The following is a 24,504-nucleotide window of genomic DNA, read 5'->3' on the forward strand; positions in this document are numbered from 1 at the left end:
TGGACCCAAAATTATTACTTATTTGCATGGTGTTTTATTGTTTACATCTTGTATGTTAATTGCTTAAGGTTTCAAATACCCATTCTACATTTTAATGAATTTACACCTTAATTTATAATGACCTCTTGCATGGCATTGCATGGATTTAACTTTAAGCATTTAAATACTATGTTTAATTTCTTGAATACTTCATACTTAGATTAATTCATTCTCTCTTGTTTACATATTTTAATTTAAGCTTTAATTAAATATTGAACCTAAAAGAATTTATTTACCAACTTAGCTCTAATTAATTATATAAATTCTAAAACATTCTATTTCTTTAAATTAAATTATTCCTTGACTTAAATTAAATTTAGGAATGTCTTTCTTATTATTAATCTTATCTTCAATCTTCAAACTACGGTCCGTCCTCGCGTATTTAACTGAAAAGATAAAACTAAACTTTTGCATTTAAAATAAATAGTTATGACTTGTCAAATATCAAAATGAATTAGACCCTTCATATATATATATATATATCATTTTTAAATTTAAATAGTAATAATTATGCATGGCTTATACGTAGTCTGATTTTCGGGTCGTTACAATCTTCCCCCCTTAAATTGAATTTCGTCCCCGAAATTCGCTAATCCTCGATAATCCAAAAGTTTAGATTCTTAATTCTATTATCCCAACAACCACGCTACCGCTGCGCTACTCTGATAAAAATTAAGTCATAGGCTGTCCTTACGTTTCTTCAATCCTAATTAGATTGCCTACCAAAAATCTCATTTGCGAATCGCAACTTAAAACGACTTATGGTAACTTAGCTTTACTTTACTATCACCTCGAATTTTGACTTTTCTCATCGTTCCCAATATTAGAATTGGTGGTTCAAACTTATCATGTCTTACCTTCCTTATACTATACCCGTAATGTTCAACGACCTATTACATTAGCATTTACGCAGTTCAACTTAAAGACTCTTAGCACCAAAGGTTACTGATCAACTTCTATCCTCGGTGATACACTTAAAAATTAAATCTTATCTCAGCTCCATAACAAAATTAGTCTAAGATCCTTGAATCGAATCTTTATCTTACAACCCAAACTTATATAACTTAACTATTTACGAGTATACCCCAAATATAAAATTGTTGCAAATCTTAAACCTCAAATAACGTTAATCCATAAAACCCAATTATACAACATTGACCTTCTACCAATATTTTAAAGCCCTTCAAGTCTCAATTTTATGCTTAAACCATTTTCTTTCCAATTACAATATAGTTGAGGCCTAAGACTCTGGACTTTCCTCATTGAAACAAATGTCGCATTCTTAAGTATCATCAATGCTTAATTAAGTCTAGTGTATAAAACGTAATAAGTTATCTCATGTTAGCGATAAACTTACTCTAATAATTCAACTTCGCTCATATCACCCATAGAGTTCTAAAATTCCCATATCAAGATTTCGGATTTCTTATTCAATTAAAATCTTAATGTTAGTTCATTGGTACTCTATGTTGAACGCCTCTAATTATTTTTTTTTTATTTCACCCAAAACTTATGTATGAACACCTATCTTATAAATCTTGAAATTCAAGCTTATGCAACCCAATAATATTAGATAGTATAACTCCAGCCCACATATCCGCTTAGTCCCAAATTTCTTAATGACTTTCAAAATTCCTCAAGATAAGGTGTCTAATTCAATTCTTACATGCGTCTATCGAGTAACCTAACCATCCATCATACTCAACTTTCTAGAAAAATCAAATTCCCCCAAAGGTATAATTCTAACTGTTAAGATCCTGGTTAAAACTTACGACACATCAAACTTAAATTCCCAAAAAAAATTTCTAACTCAATGTTTATCCTTATAACTTAACTAACCGATCAAATTTTACCTTAAATCGGCATCACTTTAAATCCTTAATTTGCCACAACATGATTTCACCTAACGCTTAAATTTTCATGCCTAAGATTGATTCATCCTACAATGTCCTTGGTTACCATTCATTATAACATTATAATCCAAATATCTAAATATTCTATATTTCCTTCGAGCCTAAATAACCGAAAATTCCTACTATTTAAACCGTTCAATTCTCACTTACTACTAGATAAGTTCTCAAATTTCTTAAAATTGTAAAAATAATTCTTACTTTCCTCGAATATCGTCCAATTTTTTTTTTTTTCTAAATCTCGAAATTTCCACAATTACCCATGAGTACTCAGTATTTCCAATTTCATTTCATAGATTTCCCGTATCATAAGGTTCAATAGTCTTAAGTTTATTAAACCCAAAATTAATTCCCATAACACGTCTTACATTACTATAAATACTTAAAATCCCAAGTGTTCCTCAAAAGTTCGCATTTAATCCTTAAAATTTTGAAAATTGCAACCTGACCCTTACAGTTCTCCCAATTTACATTTTGGCCCAACAACTCTTCGAAATCTGCATCATTGTCCCTATAAAATTTTCCATCTTTACCTCATTAAACTTTTAGATTCTCGAACTCAAAATTTAATCCCCAAAATTTAGTAAATTCGAAAATAGTCCCTTAGAATTTTTTTTTTCCACTTAGGTCCTCAAATTATTAGTTATTACAATTAGGTCCCTAAAATTCTCAATTCATGCAATTCCATCCTTAAATCTAACTAGGTAGAGCATGTATCCTAAATAAATTCTCATAATTAATCTTACATTTCCATAGGTACTTAAAATCCTCAAATTGTACATTTATAATCCTAAAGATTGTCGTAGTCTTCAAATCGCTATTGCTTATATGAAATCCTCAAAAATGTACTCGACTAGCAACCAAGAACCATTAATAATTTCTTAGAAATTCTACAAGTCTCAAAAGCATTCATAATTTTCAAGATTAACTTATAACCCATAAGGAGGACATCAACTCTACTGACCTAAAAATTAATATAATCAAATCATTTTCAATATCTCCTAAAGCTCAATATTCAAATTGCTTAGATATTTCTAATTCCAAACGTACCCAACATGCATAATTCCATAATTTTTTTTAAATAAACACTGAACAATTAAAATCTGAACGTAAAAACATTTCATGAAAACATGCTTTTAAAATAATTCATGCTTTAAATAAAATACATAAATGTAAAACTTACAGACCGAAGACGTGACTTCATGAGCTTCTCGAGAGCAGTAGTAGTACAACCCTTTACAAGATCATAGGCTCTGATACCAACTGTAAAGGCCCGTATTTCGTATTCATTATAAAATAAACATGTAAATAATTTTAACTTTAAAATAACAGCGGAAGCAAATATTGTTTTCAACCAACAATTTAAAAATAATCCAACGTAAACATCAACTTAAAAATAATCCAACGTATTAAAACTGAGTTTGAATAATAAAAGGTTCATAAATTAAATCATGAAATCATGAGGTCCTCGGGTTTACTACTGTTGTCCCAAGATCGCTCACTGGTCTCCGCCCGCGGTCTCGACCTCATCAACACCTACAACAATCAAGTCTAGTGAGTCTAAAGACTCAACATGTATATATCGTGAATAACAAGTAAATATATCATAAAATCGCATGCAACGTAAAAATAATGTATCGTAAAGCGTGCGGTGAAAATAGCATCATGAATAATTATAACTACGTGCATATCTAAAAATCATACGTAAAAGCTTTGCTCAATAGAGCTCTGTCATGTCATATCATAATTTTCTGGTAGAGATAATGTTTCTAAGCAAGTGGCCCATAACATAGCGTAAGCGCCTGATCAGACTAAACCACAGTATACTGGGCGGTAGAGATCAATCAGAGCCCTTGGACTGGATGTCCGTACCCATACATAATCATAAACCGGTCGTAAGTCACCGGGCGGAGAGGTCCTCGGTTGCGCCTACCGACTTCCAAACCCATAAGCATAAGGTGGCCACAAGACATATAGCATATATCTCAAAAATAAACATTTTATATTTTTATGCACGTAATATAATTATAACCTTATTTTTACCGGATGATTTGGATCGTTCCTAGGCTTGCTGCGACTTACTACTAATATGTGACACATGCAATAAATCTTAACTTGACAAAATTTTAACAATAGAACCAAAAACGAGACGATTCGGACCAACAACTTGATTTTTAACCATGGCTTCGTACCAACCCGAACCAACATTAAACCGACGTTTAACCATGATTAAAAATACCCCAAACATACTGAAAAATATTCATACTAACTGTAAAACACGAAAATAGGTGAAAGGAATCCAAAAACATAAAACCCTCTTTCGAGATTAATTTTGGCACCTTTCACCGTAAATTCTCGTACGACCTATAAACTCAACAAAATCACGAACGGCCAAAAACATGACTTTCCTAACTCATTGAGGTACTGTCCAGTCTAAGGCCATGGGCTAAAAGCCAGCCAAGAACTCAAACCAACCTCATGAACCGAACAACAAGTTGCTGTCAAATTACAGCATGAGCAGCTTGTGTATTTGAGGGGAAATTCTGAAATTTAATGACCAAGGGCTTGAACCACCACCCAAAGACTCTTACCAACATCCTAAGGCATGGCTTGGACCATGGCTAAGGTCTAGAAGCCAACCACAAACCAAACCACACCCTAAAACCGAAACACACTCACACAGGAAATGGAAAGACCGAAATATGCACTTGTGTTGTTGTTTAAAAATTTTGAGGGAACCATGAACCAAAACTTGAAAGGACACCTTGGTCACGTCCTAGACATGGTAAGTGAGGGTTATAACCATGGATACAGTCCCTAGGACAGCCAAGATTAGAACACACACCTTAACCACCCAAATGACCAAAACCGTGACTCATTATTGCACCTAAGGGAAAGTTGCTGTCATTCTTTCGTTCTTGAGTGTATGGACTGAAACACATGAACCAAAAACCCCCTAACATACTCTAAATCATGCCTATAATCAGCCTTGGGAGCCTGGAACCGAAACAACTCCTGAAATCACAACAAACATCTCAAACAAAAACATAAGCCAATTCCGAGGACCTGTGCAGATTTTTCGAAAATGTTGCTGCCATAATTTCGTTTTGCCTCATGAATCTTTAACATATAATGTTTAAAATTATTTATAGGACTTGATTGAAGAGCAAAGAAACAACATATACATGCCTGGAATTTGTTTTGACAAAAACAAATCAATACGACAATTACGAGCGACGGAGTCGGAGTTGAGAATTCCTTCTTGTTCTTGTGCTGTTATTCTCGATTTTTAGCTGCTGTTCTCTTCTGTAAATTTCGAAATTATGGATGAAGGGCTGCTAGGTAATGAGTATGAAGGTTACAAGGGGTGATAAAGGAGTCTTGAAGTGCATTTAGTTGGAGGTTACAAGTCAAGAAGTTGAATGTATATGAATTGTTTTTCCTCCTCTAGTGTTGTTGTTCCTACCCTCTCCTCCTTGCTGCTAATTCACGATTTTTCTCAGATGTTTCCTACTGATTTTTTGAGCATATGAATGTAGGACATGTAGGTAAGGAAGAGGAATGTTAATAATGGTGTTAAAGGGTCCATTATATACATTAAAATGAGAGTTACAAGTGAAGGAGGTGAAGGATTTTGAATTGTTTCTTAATCCCCTTATTGCCGTTGGTTTGTTCCTTATTTCCTACTGCATTTACACGGTTTTGTTGTCTAATAGGTTGAGTAGAAATGAGGTATGTTATTGCATTTAAATTTACTACCTGTTAGATAATTAAAATGAGAAATGAATACCCCATGAATTGTAATTAGGAATTGTTGGAATGAAGAGTTATCCACCTTTGAATATTTTAAATGTTGGACCCAAAATTATTACTTATTTGCATGGTGTTTTATTGTTTACATCTTGTATGTTAATTGCTTAAGGTTTCAAATACCCATTCTACATTTTAATGAATTTACACCTTAATTTATAATGACCTCTTGCATGGCATTGCATGGATTTAACTTTAAGCATTTAAATACTATGTTTAATTTCTTGAATACTTCATACTTAGATTAATTCATTCTCTCTTGTTTACATATTTTAATTTAAGCTTTAATTAAATATTGAACCTAAAAGAATTTATTTACCAACTTAGCTCTAATTAATTATATAAATTCTAAAACATTCTATTTCTTTAAATTAAATTATTCCTTGACTTAAATTAAATTTAGGAATGTCTTTCTTATTATTAATCTTATCTTCAATCTTCAAACTACGGTCCGTCCTCGCGTATTTAACTGAAAAGATAAAACTAAACTTTTGCATTTAAAATAAATAGTTATGACTTGTCAAATATCAAAATGAATTAGACCCTTCATATATATATATATATAAATCATTTTTAAATTTAAATAGTAATAATTATGCATGGCTTATACGTAGTCTGATTTTCGGGTCGTTACAGATCGGGCAGACCTCTTCCCGGGTAGAATCTTACCCGGAGGACAACGACCAGAGCAGGGCCATGGAGTTGGACTTAATAGAAGAAAAAAAGAACAGGGCATTTATTCGAATGGAGGCATACAGAAATCGGGTGATGAAATCGTATAACAAGAAGGTCCGTATTCGAAACTTCCAAGTTGGGGATTTAGTCATGAAAAAAGTCAACCCCTGCTGGGGAAGTTGGGAAGCTGGAAGCCCGATGGGAAGGACCTTACAAAATCACTCGGAGAGTCAACCCGGGATCCTTTTATTTAGAAGATGCGCAGGGACGTCCCCTCAAAAGGCCTTGAAATGTGTTTAACTTAAAGAAGTACTATGCATAATAGATGTAATTATTTGACGGAAGAAATCAATAAAAAATATATATTTTCTCAGAGTATTGCGTTTGTTATTATATCTTGGGAGCTGCTATGACCTGGTTCTTAAAAAGCCCAGGGCACTACACCCTGGCTCGGGGCATCACACCTCGACCATTCCAAAGTCCCGGGACATGATCCCGGCCCAAGGCTCCGTACCTTGGTTCTTAAAAAGCCCAGGGCACTACACCCTGGCTCGGGGCACCACACCTCGACCATTCCCAAGTCCCGGGACATGATCACCGGCCCAAGGCTCCGTACCTTGGTTCTTAAAAAGCCCAGGGCACTACACCCTGGCTCGGGGCACCACACCTCGACCATTCCCAAGTCCCGTGACATGATCCCCGGCCCAAGGCTCCGTACCTTGGTTCTTAAAAAGCCCAGGGCACTACACCCTGGCTCGGGGCACCACACCTCGACCATTCCCAAGTCCCGGGACATGATCCCCGGCCCAAGGCTCTGTACCTTGGTTCTTAAAAAGCTCAGGGCACTACACCCTGGTTTGTGGAATCCAAGAAATACTCCTTCTGAGTTCAGGTTTAAATCTCTACATCTGGAGTATTAATTAAGCTACTTATTTAACGTATGGACCGGGACCCCGGGTATTCGATTGAAATTACCGTTTTCTTCTACTAAGAAATACTCATAAGTTATTGCATTAACCGGGTTGCGAAAAAATTGTCAAAAATCATATTGAAAAAAACACAGCGACGGAAAGAAATCAACATTTCCTTACAAAGTTCAAAGGCAAAAAATACAAAGGAAAAAATACAGAGTAAATTACAGGCCTATTCTAAAGTCTGCTGCCCTGATGGTTCTCCGGATTCCCCGGGAGTCTTCTCAGCCTCTTTCTCGATAGCATCATCTTTGGGAAGGGAAGCAATGGCCTTATCAATATCAGGAAAGCCCTCCTTATCTGTCGGAATCAGGCCTATCTCCTCAAATTGCTCCTGGCATTTCTCAAAGCCAATCGAAAAGTATTTGTAGGCTCTATCTTCAACAGCTGCTTGGAATTCCGCCGATTGAAGGAAAGTAGTCTTCCATTCTTCATGGGTCAGCTGAAGAAGTCTGAGCTTATCTTCAGCAACTTCGGCTCGATGTTGCTGGGCACTGGCTTCATCCTCGAGATAGCTAATCCGAGATGCCAGGAACGCAATTTGCCTCTGAGAAGCCTCCTCCCGGGCTATGCTCTCATCACGAGAAAGTTGAGCCGCGGCCAGCTCTTGATTAGCTGCTTCCAAGGAAGTTTGGAGACTGGCAGTTGTCTCCTCGTGAAGCTTCTGGGCCCGGGCCATCTCTCCTTGGAGATGGTCATGAATATCCTGAGCCGCCCGGGCTTGCTTACCCTTCTTGGTTGCCACCGCTGCCACCTCTTCAAAGGCCGAAACTAGCATCTGGGCAGCCTGGATAAGAAGGAATCTTAAAAAAAAAAAAAAAAAAGATAAAAAGGGGGGAGGGAGAGAGAGGGAAAAGAAATAAAAGAATAAAACTTATAGACAGAAGACGGTTGGACCCCTCCAAAAACCTCACACTAGAAGGAGTGCTTTTCAGGATAGCTATCTTAGCAGGGCTGAGCACCTTCTTGAAACGCTTAACACCAACAGCGGAAGCTCCCTCGAAGAAGATGTTAGCCAGAGAAAGCTGGTCGGTTGGAGGGAGCTCTTGGCGAGGTTCTTCATTGGACTGGGGGGGGAGAGGAGGAGGTGGAGCAGATCGGAAGGCGCCTTGGTCACCCTCGGAAGGGTCTTCGAGAATAACCAGCTCGGGTTCTGCAGTAGCTTTTCGTTTTCTCTGAGTGAGGGGAATGAGATCTTCAAATTCCTCCGAGTTCTCAGTCATCGCCCGGGAAGCGCCATCTTGGGGAGGTTCTTCCCGGGATACCTCAGCTCTCAAGGCTGCCGCTTCTGCATCCCATTTTTTCTTTTCTTCCGCAGCTGCCCGGCGAGCCGCCATTTCCTTCTCTCGGGCTGCCTTCTCAGCTGCACGCCTTTTAGCAAAAGCTGCTTGCATCTCAGAGTTATCTGCATAGAGGAGTGACAGGGTTATGATACAATAAATAAACAGGATAAAGGAATAAGAAAGCACAGAAGATAAAGTATGTACCGAGTTGAGAACCCGAGCCAGCCACCTCATCAATTACCCGGTCTATGGGGTCCTCAGCCCGGGCACTCAACCCGTAGGCCACTAAGTTCTCTTCTGAGATAAGAATGGAAGAGGAGTACTTGTGTCCCTCCACGAGGGTTTGACTCAGGAGGAAAGGCTCCTCAAATTTGTAGGATGGAGGAAGGGAAGGTTGTTGGGGAAGGGAAGGGAGAAACCGGGTTAGACAGGGTAAAGGACCCGGGAGTTGGATGTAAAAAAATCTTCCTTTCCATCCCTTTTGAGAGGAAGGGATGTCATCGAGGAATCGGGCGTTTAACCGGGATTTAAGGGAAAATGCATTGTCCCCGAAATGGCAAGAAAAATAATAGTGAAGGATGAGGGGGGTGATGAGAAGATTATTCATTTTAAAAAGGACATAGGCCGAGGCCATAATCCTGAAAGAATTGGGATGAAATTGATTGACAGGTACACCAAAAAATTTGGCAACATCAATATAAAAGGGATGAACGGGAAACCGAAGACCGTTCCTAACCTGGTCCCGAAAGAAAGTTGTGTACCTAGGAGGTGGGTTATCGGCCCTATCAGAGGGCCCAGGTATCAAGATAGAAATGGAAGAAGGAATATTGCCCAGCGCTCGGAGTTCCTCATCTGCCCCCAAGCGTAAGGCGCTTCGCATAGAGGAGAACCAGGGAGTTCCCGGGATCTCGACCGCCCGAGGACTCGAGACCTTGGCTTTACCCTTACCCTTGTTCTTCGCAAGAGCTCGGGCCCGGGAGTGGCCAGAAGATAAAGGTTTAGAAAAGAGAGGTTTGGTTGGAAGTGCCACTAGTTTTTTAGAAGGTTGGGTAATGGAGCGACGTGGGGGAGAGGGAGGAGAATCGGAACGAAGTGCGGAAGACTCAGCGCTAGGAGAGCCTCGCGCATTCCCTCCTGAGGTGGAAGAAGTGGAGTGAGACATTTTAAAAGAAGAAAACTTACGACGATATATGCGGTGGAAGGTTGCCGGAAATGATTTCGCACAAGTAGAGTCTCGAGAAGAAAATTCGCAAGAGCTTCGCTGCAATTTCGAATTTGAGAGTAATTTTTGGAAAACCTGTTAGTTAGTATATATAGGCGGTGGGGGAAGATCTCAGCCGTTTATTTAAAAAGCATGCGTGGACGACCACGATTTGCCTAGAAAATTGTACCAGGCATACGAGGGGACACACGCAATAATTAAAAATGTCAGACTTATCGGCTCCTCGAAATACAAAACGTTCCTGATCGTTGATAGAAAGGGCACGCGCTATCATGGCACCCCGTGGGTTACCCAAGATCTCATCTTAAGCCCAGGAGGTCTGAGGCCCCGGCATCTTATCTTAATCCCGGGAAAAGTAAGGCCCCGGTACTTCATTTTGAGCCCTGGGAATTTTAGGGCCCGGTTTTTTCAGTTGATCACTTATCAGTTCTGGATATTTATTCTGATTCATTTTATGGTACATATATCATGCGGTGTCAATGAAATACGGACAATAAGAGTAACTAGATAAACATTTTTTTTATTATTATTATTCCGGGAATTCTTTAACCGTTACATTAAAAAATTCCTCTTCTACAGAGGCTATCCACTTAATCACAAAACTCTTTACAGAGCTACCAGTGAACGCCTTCATAAAGCTAGCAGAGTCGGCAATCTTCTGCAGCGTCCTCCTCTCTTTATGAAGCAATAGCTGGAGGATAAAGTCGTCCTCAAAGAGGTCCTCCGTATCAGAAATCTGCAAGCGTTCTCGATACTTTGCAAACTTGGCCACCAGTTCAGGAATGATAGCCTCCTCCCACTCGTGAAGAAGCTGAAGTCCTTGCAGCTCCTCCCAGTAATGGAGGATCTTTTGGAAGACTTCATCTTCCAATTCAGATTTTCTTTTCTCAAAAGCCGCTTGCATAAACTCTGCTGCCATGTCGGGATATTTCGAACCACTGGAACCCGCCATTGCACTTCTTGAGGACTGAATTGATGGAATGTTGGAGAATAGGTAAGCAGGTTACTATATATATATATATATAGGAAGGAATCAGTCTCCATCGTCGATCCGAACCCAATCGGACGATCAGAGGGAATCTAGGAAATTGAGCAGGCAGATGAAAAGACGTGTACGGGTATCGAGGAAACAAGCTCATTATTACCTCGGAATACGAACAATTTTCGACGGTGTCACTGTTAACGCATGCAGCATAATGACATTCATTGGATTTCCCGAGAATACTAAACGATGAATGTACAAAACCTGAGAGATATGGAAGCCTGACACCTCATCACTTCTGCAGTATATTTAGAGACCCAAGGCTCTTATTCACTCTGGGATATGTTTTGGAGTAAACATGCATGACTGATCGGGACAGCGAGTCAAGCTCTAGCCCGACTATTTTTAGGATGTGTGGTGATACCCCTGTAAGGGTCCGGGATAATGGTGACCATTTCCGGGTTAGTGATGACTCGGGTTATCGGTTGAATAGCTCGGATCAGAAGACAGCTGCCCGGGCACTTCTTCTCCACCCGGTTTCTCATACAGGTACCCAGGTAACCAACTACCCAGACCACCTCGAGAATTGCACCACACTCGAGTGTGATCGATATAGGCAGCCTAATCCGTCAGAACCACTTGGGCTTGGAGTGTCCTAGAAGTCATCAGAAGCTACAAGTATGGGCAGCCGACTTGCCATACTTAGTAGGTGGCACAAGAATCGAGGTACCTACCCCATTTTCTACTATAAATAGCAGGTATTAGGTGTCATTTAAACATTCGGAAATCTTTGAACTAAAAGCACTTACATATTTCCCTTCAAATATTGCTTGTGTTCATAAAAAAGCCTGCTGACTTAAGCATCGGAGTGGCCACGCCGGACATCCCTCCGGCGCCCATTCACGAGTTACTTTCTTGTTTACAGGTGTTGATCCAAGCCATTATCTTCACTCAAATTTCCAAAAATTATAAATTATTGATTTGGTCCGTTGAAGCCCCGTACCCGGCTCACCTATTTTAACGAGATCACATCATGGAGGTTAGCTTAATTGCTGATTAAGGAAGGGGAGTGGAACTGTCCTTTTTAGTTAAGGAGTTTACTAAACTGGTAGCTGCCCACTATAGTAAGTAAAAATTTTGATTTTCGAAATTTTCATTTTTTATTATATAAACAAGACTTGTATCCTTGATATATCGGAGCTCTCGGATCGTCGATCGGGGTTATAATGATTTCAGAATCATTTATTTAGTGAATTAAGAATTTACTTATTAAATGATTGTACTAGTAGTAGTGACTACTAACATGTATAAATTCTCATAAATATTCTAGTGGAGTCTAAAATTAAATTAACTAATAATTTAATTTTATAAATTAAATAATTGTTATTTAATTTAATATATATATACACATTTTATATGGTGATATAAATATTATAAAAATTTAATAAATACATTATATATATATTAATTACATGAGAGTTTTAAAATAATGAAATATAGAATCCTAGTACCACAAGGACTCCTGATCGGATCAAGAGTCTCGCTCTATATATATGTCATGAGGGTCATAAGTTTTTGTCACACAACTCAAGCACACAAAAACAACAAAAACTCTCCCCTTTGCTCTTGCAAGTCACGGCCATCAAGAAAAAGTTGGTACAAAATTTTCGGCCATCTAAGCTTCCATCACCGCCACGCCGCCGTCATTGCACCGTCTCCGGATTTTGAAAATTCGGAGACCATAGTCTCAACGCAAAATCGCTTGCAATTTCTAGTGCAATCCATGCGAGGAAACCAATTTTCGATCGTGGACTTGATTAGACGATCAAAACCGGAGTTCCGTTCGTAGAGAATTACAAGAAGGGCTATCTCCGTTTTAAGCCCGGAATGATTTGGAGTCCAACGTTTTATACGCGAAGGTAAAATTCTATATGCCCTATGAATGGTTTTGAACACATGACGCTCAAGCACCGTTTTGATTGTCGAGACGTAACATTTTAAACTTTTGATGTGTCTTGGGTGCGAGAATTCGATGTCCCAACATTTTATTCGATAAGTCTATTTATATATATATATATATATACTTATAAAAGTATGGATACTTGAAAAGTTTTTCAATTGTGAACGGACATAATTACAATTCACATATTTACTTATTTTCATTATCAAGTAACATATGTAGTAATTTCACATTTAGTCAATTAATTAATAATTAATACTAATTAACCACATTTTATTGTCATAGTTTTGTGTTTTTGGCTTTCTTCTCTTATCTTTTTTTATTATAATATTAATTATGTCATATTTCATTCTATTTCATTTTTTTAAAAAAATTATTTCATTCTATATACATATAAATGTGTGGATTTTTTCAATTATAAACGAGCGTTAAAGAAATAAAGTTGAGTTATATTCAAAATGAAATGACCAATTATAAAGTATATAGATTTTTAAAAAAACTTCTAAAAATTATATATATGAAGGATTCATGATAATTAATAATTAATACTAATTAACCACATTTTATGGTTATGATTTTGAATTTTTGACTTTCGATCCTTATCTTTTTTTCATCATAACATGTAATTATGTCATATTTAATTCTATTTATTTTTTTAAAAAAATATTTCATTCTATATGCATATAAATGTGTAGATTTTTTCAATTGTATTACCATTCACATATTTACTTATTTTTATTATCAAGTAACATATGTAGTAATTTCACACTTAGTCTATTAATTAATAATTAATATTAATTAACCATATTTTATTGTCATGGCTTTGTGTTTTTGACTTTCTTATCTTATCTTTTTTTCATTATAATATTAATTATGTCATATTTCATTCTATTTCATTTTAAAAAAAAATTATTTCATTCTATATACATATAAATGTGTGGATTTTTCCAATTATAAACGAGTGTGAGAGAAATAAAATCGAGTTATATTCATAATGAAATGACCCATTATAAAGTATATAGATTTTTAAAAAAACTTCGAAAAGGTATATATATGAAGGATCCATGATAATTAATAATTAATACTAATTAACCACATTTTATGGTTAGATTTTGTATTTTTAACTTTCTATCCTTATCTTTTTTTATCATAATATTTAATTATATCATATTTCATTCTATTTCATTTTTTTTAAAAAAAATGTATTTCATATGCATATAAATTTGTAAATTTTTCCAATTTTAAACAAGCGTGAGAGAAATAAAGTTGAGTTATATTTATAACGAAATGACTCATTATAAAGTATATATATATTTTAAAAAAATTCGAAAAATTAAATATATGAAGGACCCATGATAACCTATAAAAGTGTGGATCATTGCCTTTAAATATTTTATCTTTTTAATTTTCTCTCTACATCATATTTTATTATTTTAATGCAAATTTGTAATTATATTTTTAATTTAGTTTCTAATTAAGTAATAAATTATAGTATCACAAGAAGAAATATGAAAAAATTAATTATATATGCAATAAGTAGAATAACATGATAAGTATATAATAATATAATAATATGAAGTTTAATACTAACATATTTTTTGGTTTTTTAACTAAGAATTGAAAATAAAGAGTTTAATAAATTATTTAGGAGAATTTTTATCAACAATTATGAATGTTAATATATTAATAATATCATAAAATATGAATATTTTAAAAGAATTCAATAGTTTAGCTATAATAAGAAATTTAAAGATTTTAATAGTGTTTTTAAAATATATATAATATATACATTCAATAAACAAAATTTGGTAGTATTTAAAACATCTGTTAAGAATGTTTAAGATTTAGGTAACAGGGTCTAAAGATAAAATCGACTATGGTTTTCAAGAATACTGAAACCAAAATCGGCACTAAAATTTTTCTTGACTACAATTCCAAAATCTGCTCGCATAATATATAAATTTAAGGTATAACTGTTAAACAATTAATTTCATCGTCTCACATATTATATAACTATTTTATTTAATATTTAAAAATAGGTAATAATAGCAATTTTTAAAAAAATTATATGCCAGAAAAATTTATAAATTCAATACAAAAAATTTGATAGTATGCGATCGTTTGATTTATAATTTTTAATTTATATATATGTTTTTTTAATTATTTATGAAATTTTAAGAAAATAAAAAATCTACAATCAAGTAGGTAACAGAAATATTGCATATAATTTGACTATGATACAACTCTAAAACTTAAAAACAAATGATTTCAAATGTTTAATACTACGACCTATTTGATATTAAAAATTGGATCATAAAAAAACAAATAATTTGAATGTCCAATGTACATACATATATAAGTACTAAACACATACAAATACATACATATATAAGTACTAAACACATACAAATACATAATTTATATTTAATAATTATTGTATGAGTTTATTAGATTTATTTGATATTTATCATATAATCTTATTTAAATGTATATTTCATTACATATGTTGATTTATTTATTATTTTAAAATTATATTTAACAAGAAATTAATAATCATCGATGTAGTTTATAAAAGATCGATTCTAATATAAAATTAATTATCTATGATATAAAATTCTAAAAACAAAAGGTAAACAAATTATGTAGGTGTTTAAATATTATTTAAATAGAATATTATGAGTTATATTTTACTATCAATATTATTATTTCATTAGTTTTGATGTTGTTTTGATTAGTAAGGCACAATATTTTAAATTGACAATTATTTATCGTAAGTGTGCTTAATTTATGTAAATTATGATTTATGCGTTGATAAAGTCCATAATTTGATTGATTTTTAGTTTATTATGTCTTATATATGGTGTTTGGATATATATTTTTTAAAAATTTGTTTCAGTTCATTTGGTTCTATATATTATGCTAATTATAATTTATTATATAACATAAAATTAATAGTTTGAATTTTAATTTGACAAAAAAATCGAAAGTAAATTATATAAGTTCTTAATTAATTTATTCGTCTAATATAACAAGATATTAAACTCAAATAAATAACAAAATGATTGAAATTATTATTTTAGAAAATCAAATTTTTTATTTTATTGTATAATTATTATTTATGTGCGATGCACGTGCTTCATGCTAGTATATACAAAACATAACGATAACTGTGTACAAAATTCGAAAGTTTTTTTTAGTATATAAAAATGGACTGCTCACTCAGTGAAGGAATGAAAAAAAACACCAACACTTAAAATGCACGGTTTGGATTAGTAGAACAAGGGGGGATTTACGTTTAAGACTTTTGGGAGATATGAAGATCCAATTTCTTGGTCGTCTATCCCCTAAATCTGTAGTTGATTTTTTTAAGGTAGCTGAAGATTGATCCGATTCTCTGCCTTAAAAGGGCTTTTAAATCCGACATTCTTTGAGGAAAACTTCTTGCTCGGAGATCGTCTTTGAAATCTGTCATTCTTTGGATAAAATCTGCGTTTGTGGGCAGGTATAGGACAACTGATATAATAAGGCAAGCAAGAGTAACACAACCTGTAATGGCAAAAAGTACCACAAAGCTTCTTAATGTAACACTGGTCGGAGAGTTCAAACTATCTAGACCTGCTGCACATTGTGGATCGGCAGACAAACGCTGATCGATCTCCTGAATCGTTCCCTTTTCGGTCAGCTGGACTATTGCGCGAGATATATCAGCAACAATCGGCGAACCTTTAGGAAACGCCTGTCCGTGAACATATATATATAAGAGAGAATGTTGGTTAACACAAGCTCCATTTTTTTTATTATGATTTTTAGATTGAAAGAGTAGATGCTCACGAAAGCGAATCCATCTGTACGATGGATAGGACCTATCATCATGTACTTCCCACAGTACTCAGCCAAGAAGAGCCTGATGTGAGGCAAGACATCATAATAGGCCGATACACCTCCATATTTGCTTCCCAAGGTTAAAGCTTCATCCACATATTCAGTGGAACTGAATGTCTTGATTTTTGATTCATTGAATCCTAGCCCTTCCAAGTAACCAACAAGAAACGAACCTTCTTGACACCCCACATATTGTCCGCTCTTGATAAGTTTGTTCACATCTGTGACGGTTGGTTGAAGTCTCTGTAGAGTTAGTCTAGATGACAAGCTGGCAGTGTAAGTCGAGTTCAGTAAACTAGCTACTAATGCCCATGTTGCTAAAACCAGACACAGTAAATTGGCTTGGATTCCTTCCCCTACATGTAAATAGAGTTACATTAGCATTAGAGTAGAGACTAAACAGAGTGCTACCCACCCGAGCTTATAGTTTAGTTCTGCTCCAGAACGGAAGAAGCTGCAAGTATAGAAGAATGAGCATTAATATCAGGAAAAAAAGGAGGCGGGTTGGGGGAGAATCACCTGGAAAGAACGGAAAATAAGCAATCAGGCCAGCATGTTGACCAGGGGGATCGGCAATCCTACGTGCCAGTATCCATACTGCTAGAGCAGTGGAGGTATAGAATAAAGCAGTGATAAGCCACAGTTCTTTGGTTAGAGGCTGTACAAAAGTCAATATACCATTCTCATCCTCCTACTCAATTGGAACTACACTAGTAAGACCTCCTTCAGCGTATGGCAATGTGAAGTCTGCATATATCGAACGGTTTGCTGTAATGGTGATATCTCCGAGAGCAGCATCATATTTTTCCTATCATTGTCACCAAAGATGAAAAATAAATGACGAATTTATAAAACTGACATGTTTTAGTATGAATTTCACCTGCAATGAAACTTGAAACACAAGATCATTGTAATTCCCAACTCTTGAACCCTCACGATTAAAGAACGAATAGGGAACAAATTCATGTGGCACAGCATAAGGTAATGTTGTCATGACAGAGTCGAAAATCTCTTTATAATATCCAGTGACTGTGACGGCATTAGTTACAGGGTCCACTTCCACTTTCAAGAAATCGTTAAAACCAGGCTTCACCGGCACTCCAATTCTTAGTTTTTTGCCACTTACTGGGACCTCTCATCCTTTCGGTGCTGCAGTCGAGTCTCCTGGCCAAATGATAGTCCTAAAATTTTCCTTTGAGGTCGAGTAAGAATATGTGACATTTGGATTCAGTTCCCTGGAAAATCCAATAGACGGTGTCCAAATTCCTACCTCTTTCTGGGCTTTCCCGACGATATTGACTATCTGATATTGTGTCTGCTTCAATTGTCCATTGACAAGATGAAACTCTCCAGAAAGTCCTGTAAAATATGTATTTGATATTGCTTCAAGAAGCAGAGGACCTGTTTCCGAAACTCGAAAGGTGAACAGGCCCTGGGGATCATCTACATGGGCTAAATTCTTTACACCATTTATCCCAGTTTTAACCAATGTTTCTGCTGCCATAGCAAGAGCCCACATAGTATCGTATGCCCAAAGACCAAAAATACTAACTTCGGCCAGTTTGACGTCTTGGTTGTCCCGCATAAAAGTCCTGATCCATGTCGCAGCAAAAGATTTTAGTTCTGGGGAATTGGGGATTAGAGGCTTCACCCCTAAAACACCTTGCATTGCTTCAATAACATCCAAATCAATGAAATCGAATAGATCAGTCACTCCAGTGGTGACAATCCAGGCATATCCACTATTCATCATTCCCAGTTCTTTGGACTTCAAGAAGATCCTTCCAGCAAGTGACTGCATGGTGTGCACTACAAACACTCTAGTCTGCATCGTCATCATCTTGTACAGTTCTTTGTAGATAGCATCATCAGTGGCTGTTCTAGATAAAACGCTTCTATACGATATACGAGTATTGACATCTTGCAATGCGTTAGCCAAATATGGCATGATTCCATTACCAAACTCCGTGTCTTCATAAATGACAACAGCTTGGCTAAACTGGAAGGCTTTGCATATGGAAGCAATGGCCTCGACCTGATTGGCATCACTTTGTGCTGTCTGAATAAAGTAAGGAGTCCGAGGAATGAGAGAGGGACTTGTGGCTGAGAACGAAATAATCGGAACATGAGCCCTATCCCCTAGGTCCATCACAAAGTTACCTGCGCCGATTGCTGAGGACCTATGATAGCGTCCACTTCAACCTTTCGCAACAAATCAACAGCTGATAGGATCAGGAGAACACATATATGAGAACATCTTAGAAACAATACTTACATTGGCTGAGATTCGAAGCTGTAAATTGCCAAGAAATAACATAAGTTGAAGCCTACCTGCTGCAGCAGCATCAATGACAGTATCGTTTGAATCTCGAACATTCAGAACCAGCTTAGTTTTGTGGTCTCCATGCACTAAATAAAAATCCTCAAGTGCCTGTGACAAACTACTCATTCCAATGCGCCCCACCAGAGAATTTGTCGAATTTATATCAAGAATGACACCAACTTGAATATTAACCGTTTTGATGGCGTCGCTTTGTGCTATGCAGAAAGGAAGTGTGGAAAGAGAAATGGACAACACAAATAAAAAAAGATCCAGGCCCTTGGAATCCTTCATGATAGATTCTTGCAACTTGCAAAACCGCTATATACAACAAGTAAGTTAAAGAAACTACGTTGAACCTTATACAAGTAAATCTTTTTCTTGAAACATATGAAAAATCACTTGCCAACTCAAAAGGGAGTTTTTCAACTCGATCTAGCAAACACAGAAATGAAGTTCTAGTGTATTTGTAGGAAGGATTTTAACAATGTTTACCCTGTAAATTCACTGCATCGTCCCCAAAGAAACAGACAGCTTGTAATATGGTATATCTGAAGTCTTTTTATAGATTATAAATTGAACTTCTTTAAACTTGAGGCCGGCCAATTAATGCTAGCTGAAATGTTGACAAATGAAAGAATCAATTTGCAGTGTAATTTGTCATCATTGTGAACGACGTCCAAATCTAGAAAACAAAAAAATGAAGAATTGGCTTTTCCGAAGAATTCAAAAAAAGTTGAGAAAACAAAAAGTTTAGGAAATGCCGAATGAAATTGACGACAATGATGAAAACTATAGAATATGTTGTAAGGGCCCAAATCAACTATGATGGGAAAGAGCAATCCATAACAAGCCATAGGGAAAAAGTTCAAAAAGGTGTTGACAAGTTGGAAAGGGTGCTATAGATGCAATATTACGACAGCTTAAGATGAGTGTATTCCACAATGACTTTTTTGAGTTTAAAGGTACACAAAAACTCTTATAAGATTGTCTACGATTCGACACCTTCAAGAATATCCTTTCGCTATGAATACAAAGTAACATGTGAAAGCATCTGTTTCATTTCATCCTGTAATTCTTTTGACGTCCAAAACCAAATTTTTTATGGGTTAAGAGTTTTTACGTTGTTCAAACGATCTCCTTTTCAAGCTTCAAGTGATATCCTATCCGACACGATACATAAAAAAATATTATTTTTAATGCTAAAAATATTACTTTTCACTCTAGGTATGGATCGAATCGATCTGTCACGAACAGAAGACCTACTCATAAAAGTATCGAGGAATCCAATCTAGATTTTAATGTATCCTACAAAAGTTTTTTTGGCATTCAAAATATAATTTTCAAGAGTTTTTTTTGAAAGTTAGTATTCAAACTTAAATTTTTGAATTTCTATAATAGTTTAGTGTTATCTAAAAAATTTCAATGGATTTTCAATAAAATTCTTTGGGTACAAACTTTAAAGCCCTTGGTACAATTATAAAAACTCAAAAAATTTATTCTATACGCCCAACAGATTTTGATGGAGTTTTATCTATTGTATAAACCCTTTTATAAAGAGAAAATAAAATGTTAAACTTTATCATATATTAAATTATAATTAAATATTTAAGAAGTTTTTACGATAAATAGAATAAAACTTCTATAAATTAATATTAATATTAAATAAATAAGTAATCTATGTTTTTAGCCCAGCCCACAAATGAACACTGACACGTGCGAAGCCCACTTACTTATGCCTCCCTCACTTTCGCACGCACAATTTGATGCAACTGAGCAAAAGAAGAACGAACCCTAGCTAATTCCAGTTTTAGGGTTTACTATGGAAGCAGAAGATGATGCTGCGGGAACGATGATCGAGGACGAGGATATCTGCGTCAATGGAGCTGTTTTAGACGGTGATTCGAAGCGTCACAGACCAATCATTAGCCGCGAGCAGCTCGACGTCGAGGCCTACGCGGCGCTGTACTCCGGCCGCACGAAGATCACTCGGCTGCTGTTTATTGCTGAGAAAAGTGGCGTAGCCTCGATGCAGCTAGAAGCTTTGAGAATGGCGTATGATGAGATTAAGAAGGGGGAGAACACGCAGCTGTTCAGGGAGGTGGTTGCCAAGATTGATGGCCGGTTGGGCCCGAATTATGGACCGGATAATGGATGGGCCGATGCGGTTGACCGACGAGCTGATGTTCGGAAGGAGAAGCTCGAGAATGAACTCAATGCTTACAGGGTACCGTAATTTTACATTCTATCGCATGCTAAACTCGAGCACACAAGAAATTAGTACTTGGTGCTTCTTTCTTCGGTTTTTTTTTTTTTTTTTTTTTTTTTGGGTTTACTTTACTTTTAACACTCTTATTGAATTTTCAAGCTGTTTTTATCGATGCCTTTCCAATTGAGTTTGAAAATAAGTGACCCAATCTTGGTCTGATTGGTGTAAATACACAGATTGCTGATACTACTCTGTTTTTCACCGTGACAAGTGTATTGTGTTTCTGTGTTGCAATTGGAGCTATGCAAGAACATTAATCCATTTTTATCTTAGTGTATTTTGGATCTTGTGTTAATAATTGACATTAGCTTTGATTATTCATGTATTGTCGATTTACTGAATTCTTTCATGTTTTTTCTTTGTACGGGGTGCTGGGTTGTTTCTTGCTTTTTTATAATTTTTGGAGGATTATTGCATAGTTTACCTACTGGTAAGTACATATAACATCCTTGGCTTTTGGAACTGTCTTGTTCTGAATGTTACCTGTAAATTTAGCCTGACTCTTTTTTGTGGTGTAAAGATTTAGTGAACATTGAACTATTTAACAAAACGTCATCTTATTTTTTCAAATTGTTTTTAGAGTTGAAGGAATTTTTATTTTATTAGCAATATTCCAAGACATGCTATGGTATGATTTGAGTATTATTTATAGTTTGTCAGATTCAGTGGTACGATTTCTAGAAGCAACAAATGTGAGAGACTATTCTGCTTGTTTGTCAAAGTGCCAGTTGCTGATTTGTTCAATCATTTTATTTAAATCCTAACTTTGCAGTGGCTCAAGATTTAACTCTATGAATATTTCTAACCCCAACCGTCAATATGCCTTCCTAAATCCTGATTTTAAATTGTTTATTCTCAGTCAACTAGTCCAATTTTTTTATTTTTTTGTGTGTGTTATGGAAACTTGTGTACATTTTTTTCTGTACAGCTGATCTGTATTTTGCCCTTTTTTCTTACCTCTTATTATTTATGTTGCAGACAAATTTGATCAAAGAGAGCATTCGAATGGGTTATAATGATTTTGGAGATTTTTTTTATGCACATGGTCATCTTGGTGAAGCTTTCAAAAATTATGTCCGCACGCGTGACTACTGCACTACATCCAAACATATCATCCATATGTGTCTAAATGCAATTTTGGTTAGCATTGAGATGGGCCAGTTCACACATGTTACTAATTATGTTAGCAAGGCTGAGCAAAGTCAAGATGCCTCAGACACCATTACAATTGCAAAATTACGTTGTGCCGCTGGTTTGGCTCATTTGGAAGGCAAAAAGTATAAGCTTGCTGCCCGAAAGGCATGCCATTTGAATATTTTTCGTACAAATTAAATGATAGTTTTAGTTTAAACTTCTATATTTTGAAATCATCTTGGCCATGTTAACTGAAAAGTAAGAATGAACTATGTACTGATACATATCTACGGCCAGATTTAGTTGTTCTAACAGTTTCCTGTCTACTTGCAGTTCTTAGAAACTGGTCATGAACTACTGAATAACTTCACAGAAGTGATTGCACCTCAAGATGTTGCAACCTATGGTGGTCTTTGCGCACTTGCAAGTTTTGATCGTGCAGAACTGAAGGCAAATTTACAGTGCTTAAGTTGTTTTCAATTATGCATCCATAAATTTCTCATTTATGGAATATTTCTGTTTGGCAGAGCAAAGTCATTGACAACAGTAACTTCAAGAGTTTCTTGGAATTAGTACCTGAAATTAGGGAGCTAATTAATGATTTCTATACCAGGTAACTAGACTTTGTTGCCTTTAAATGGTGTACGCATACACATGCATCAAAGGGCAAGAAACCCGAGGCTTCCATTGTGCGACACTGATGCTACACCACCCTTGTACACCCTCTGCTCAGGCACACAAAGAGGGCGCAAGAGTCAGGGTAAATGGCTTTGTTGCACGTGGCATCCTTAAGAATTGAAATGCAATCTGGTTGCTTATTCAAATATAAAACAACTAAAAATCAGAAATCCTCCGTTTTCAGTATCTTCGTCGATGATTTGTAGCATCGAAGTCCCTGGTTTGATTCCAATAATTGTTTTTTCTTTTTTTTTTTTCAGCCACTATGCTTCCTGCCTTGAATATCTTGGAAACCTTAAGGCGAACTTGTTACTCGACATCCATTTACACGACCATGTGGAAACTCTATACGAGCAAATTCGCAACAAAGCTCTTATCCAGTACACTCACCCATTTGTGTCTGTTGATCTGCACATGATGGCGAATGCTTTCAACACAACTGTTACAGGCTTGGAGAAAGAGCTTGAAGCTCTCATTACCAATGACCAAATACAGGTAATAAACACCAAATCCGCGGGTGATTTAACTGATCTAAACTCGGTTTCCAACGTTTGAGATCAACATTTAAGTTTCAGATTTGTTTGGAATTTGCAACAATTGTCCAATTTTGTTACAGGCACGGATTGACTCCCACAACAAAATTCTCTATGCTCGGCATGCAGATCTGAGGAAAGGAACGTTCCAACGTGTCCTGCAGACTGGCTGTGAATTTGATCGTGAAGTGAGAGCCATGCTTTTGAGAGCAAACCTAATCAAACATGATTATAACCTCAGAGCAGCTCGCAAGCATGGAAATGTATAGTTTGTTTGTAAGAACGAGGGAGGCTCATTTTTTTGAGGTCAGAAATCTGTCTAAAAATGTTACATGGAAAGCAAAATGGCTTGTATGCGGCTTTGTCACTCTGAGTTATCGGCATTTCGTGGAGACGGGGGAGGAGGGGTTGCCATGGGCATTTGTATCAATCAATCACACAAGTTTACATTCAAATTCGAAAAATTTAATCTTGTGTTCATAACCCTACCTGTCAATTTTGAATTTCTGGTCATATTGATTTACACAGTTCATCTATATTTGTTGGTATACAAATGTCTGATTGCTATTTTTTCCTCATCTCCTGTTTCAATTTTTCACCCAACATTTAGTGTTACATCCGTCTATTCTACTGATTGATCGAGATGCATGGGTGAATGTTCAGTTCATGGTTTTTTTGTTAGATGATAGGATTCTATATATATATATATATATATATATATATATATATATACACCACACCGAGTTATAAGATTATGCAATTGTCGTTATATTAAAAAATATAGCTTGTGATGAAAATGTATTTCAAAAATTTTTAAGTAGTAAAGTAAATCTGGT

At 35.8% G+C, this 24,504-nt stretch overlaps 1 protein-coding gene and 1 pseudogene across 1 annotated transcript; one reads left to right on the plus strand and one right to left on the minus strand.

Annotated features, from left to right (window-relative positions):
- Positions 1–16,153: 16,153 nt before the first annotated feature.
- On the minus strand, positions 16,154–19,370 carry LOC142531372 (glutamate receptor 2.6-like; annotated as a pseudogene).
- A 1,431-nt stretch (positions 19,371–20,801) lies between these two features.
- Positions 20,802–24,151, plus strand: LOC142531557 (COP9 signalosome complex subunit 1-like). Its single transcript, XM_075637734.1, has 6 exons — positions 20,802–21,281; positions 22,302–22,622; positions 22,791–22,907; positions 22,985–23,070; positions 23,396–23,630; positions 23,752–24,151. Exons 1-6 carry the CDS (start codon positions 20,877–20,879, stop codon positions 23,935–23,937), a joined length of 1,350 nt encoding a protein of 449 aa, XP_075493849.1. The 5' UTR covers positions 20,802–20,876; the 3' UTR covers positions 23,938–24,151.
- Positions 24,152–24,504: the final 353 nt, after the last annotated feature.

This window comes from Primulina tabacum, chromosome 17, assembly GCF_025594145.1.
Source record: "Primulina tabacum isolate GXHZ01 chromosome 17, ASM2559414v2, whole genome shotgun sequence".
NCBI lineage: Eukaryota > Viridiplantae > Streptophyta > Magnoliopsida > Lamiales > Gesneriaceae > Primulina > Primulina tabacum.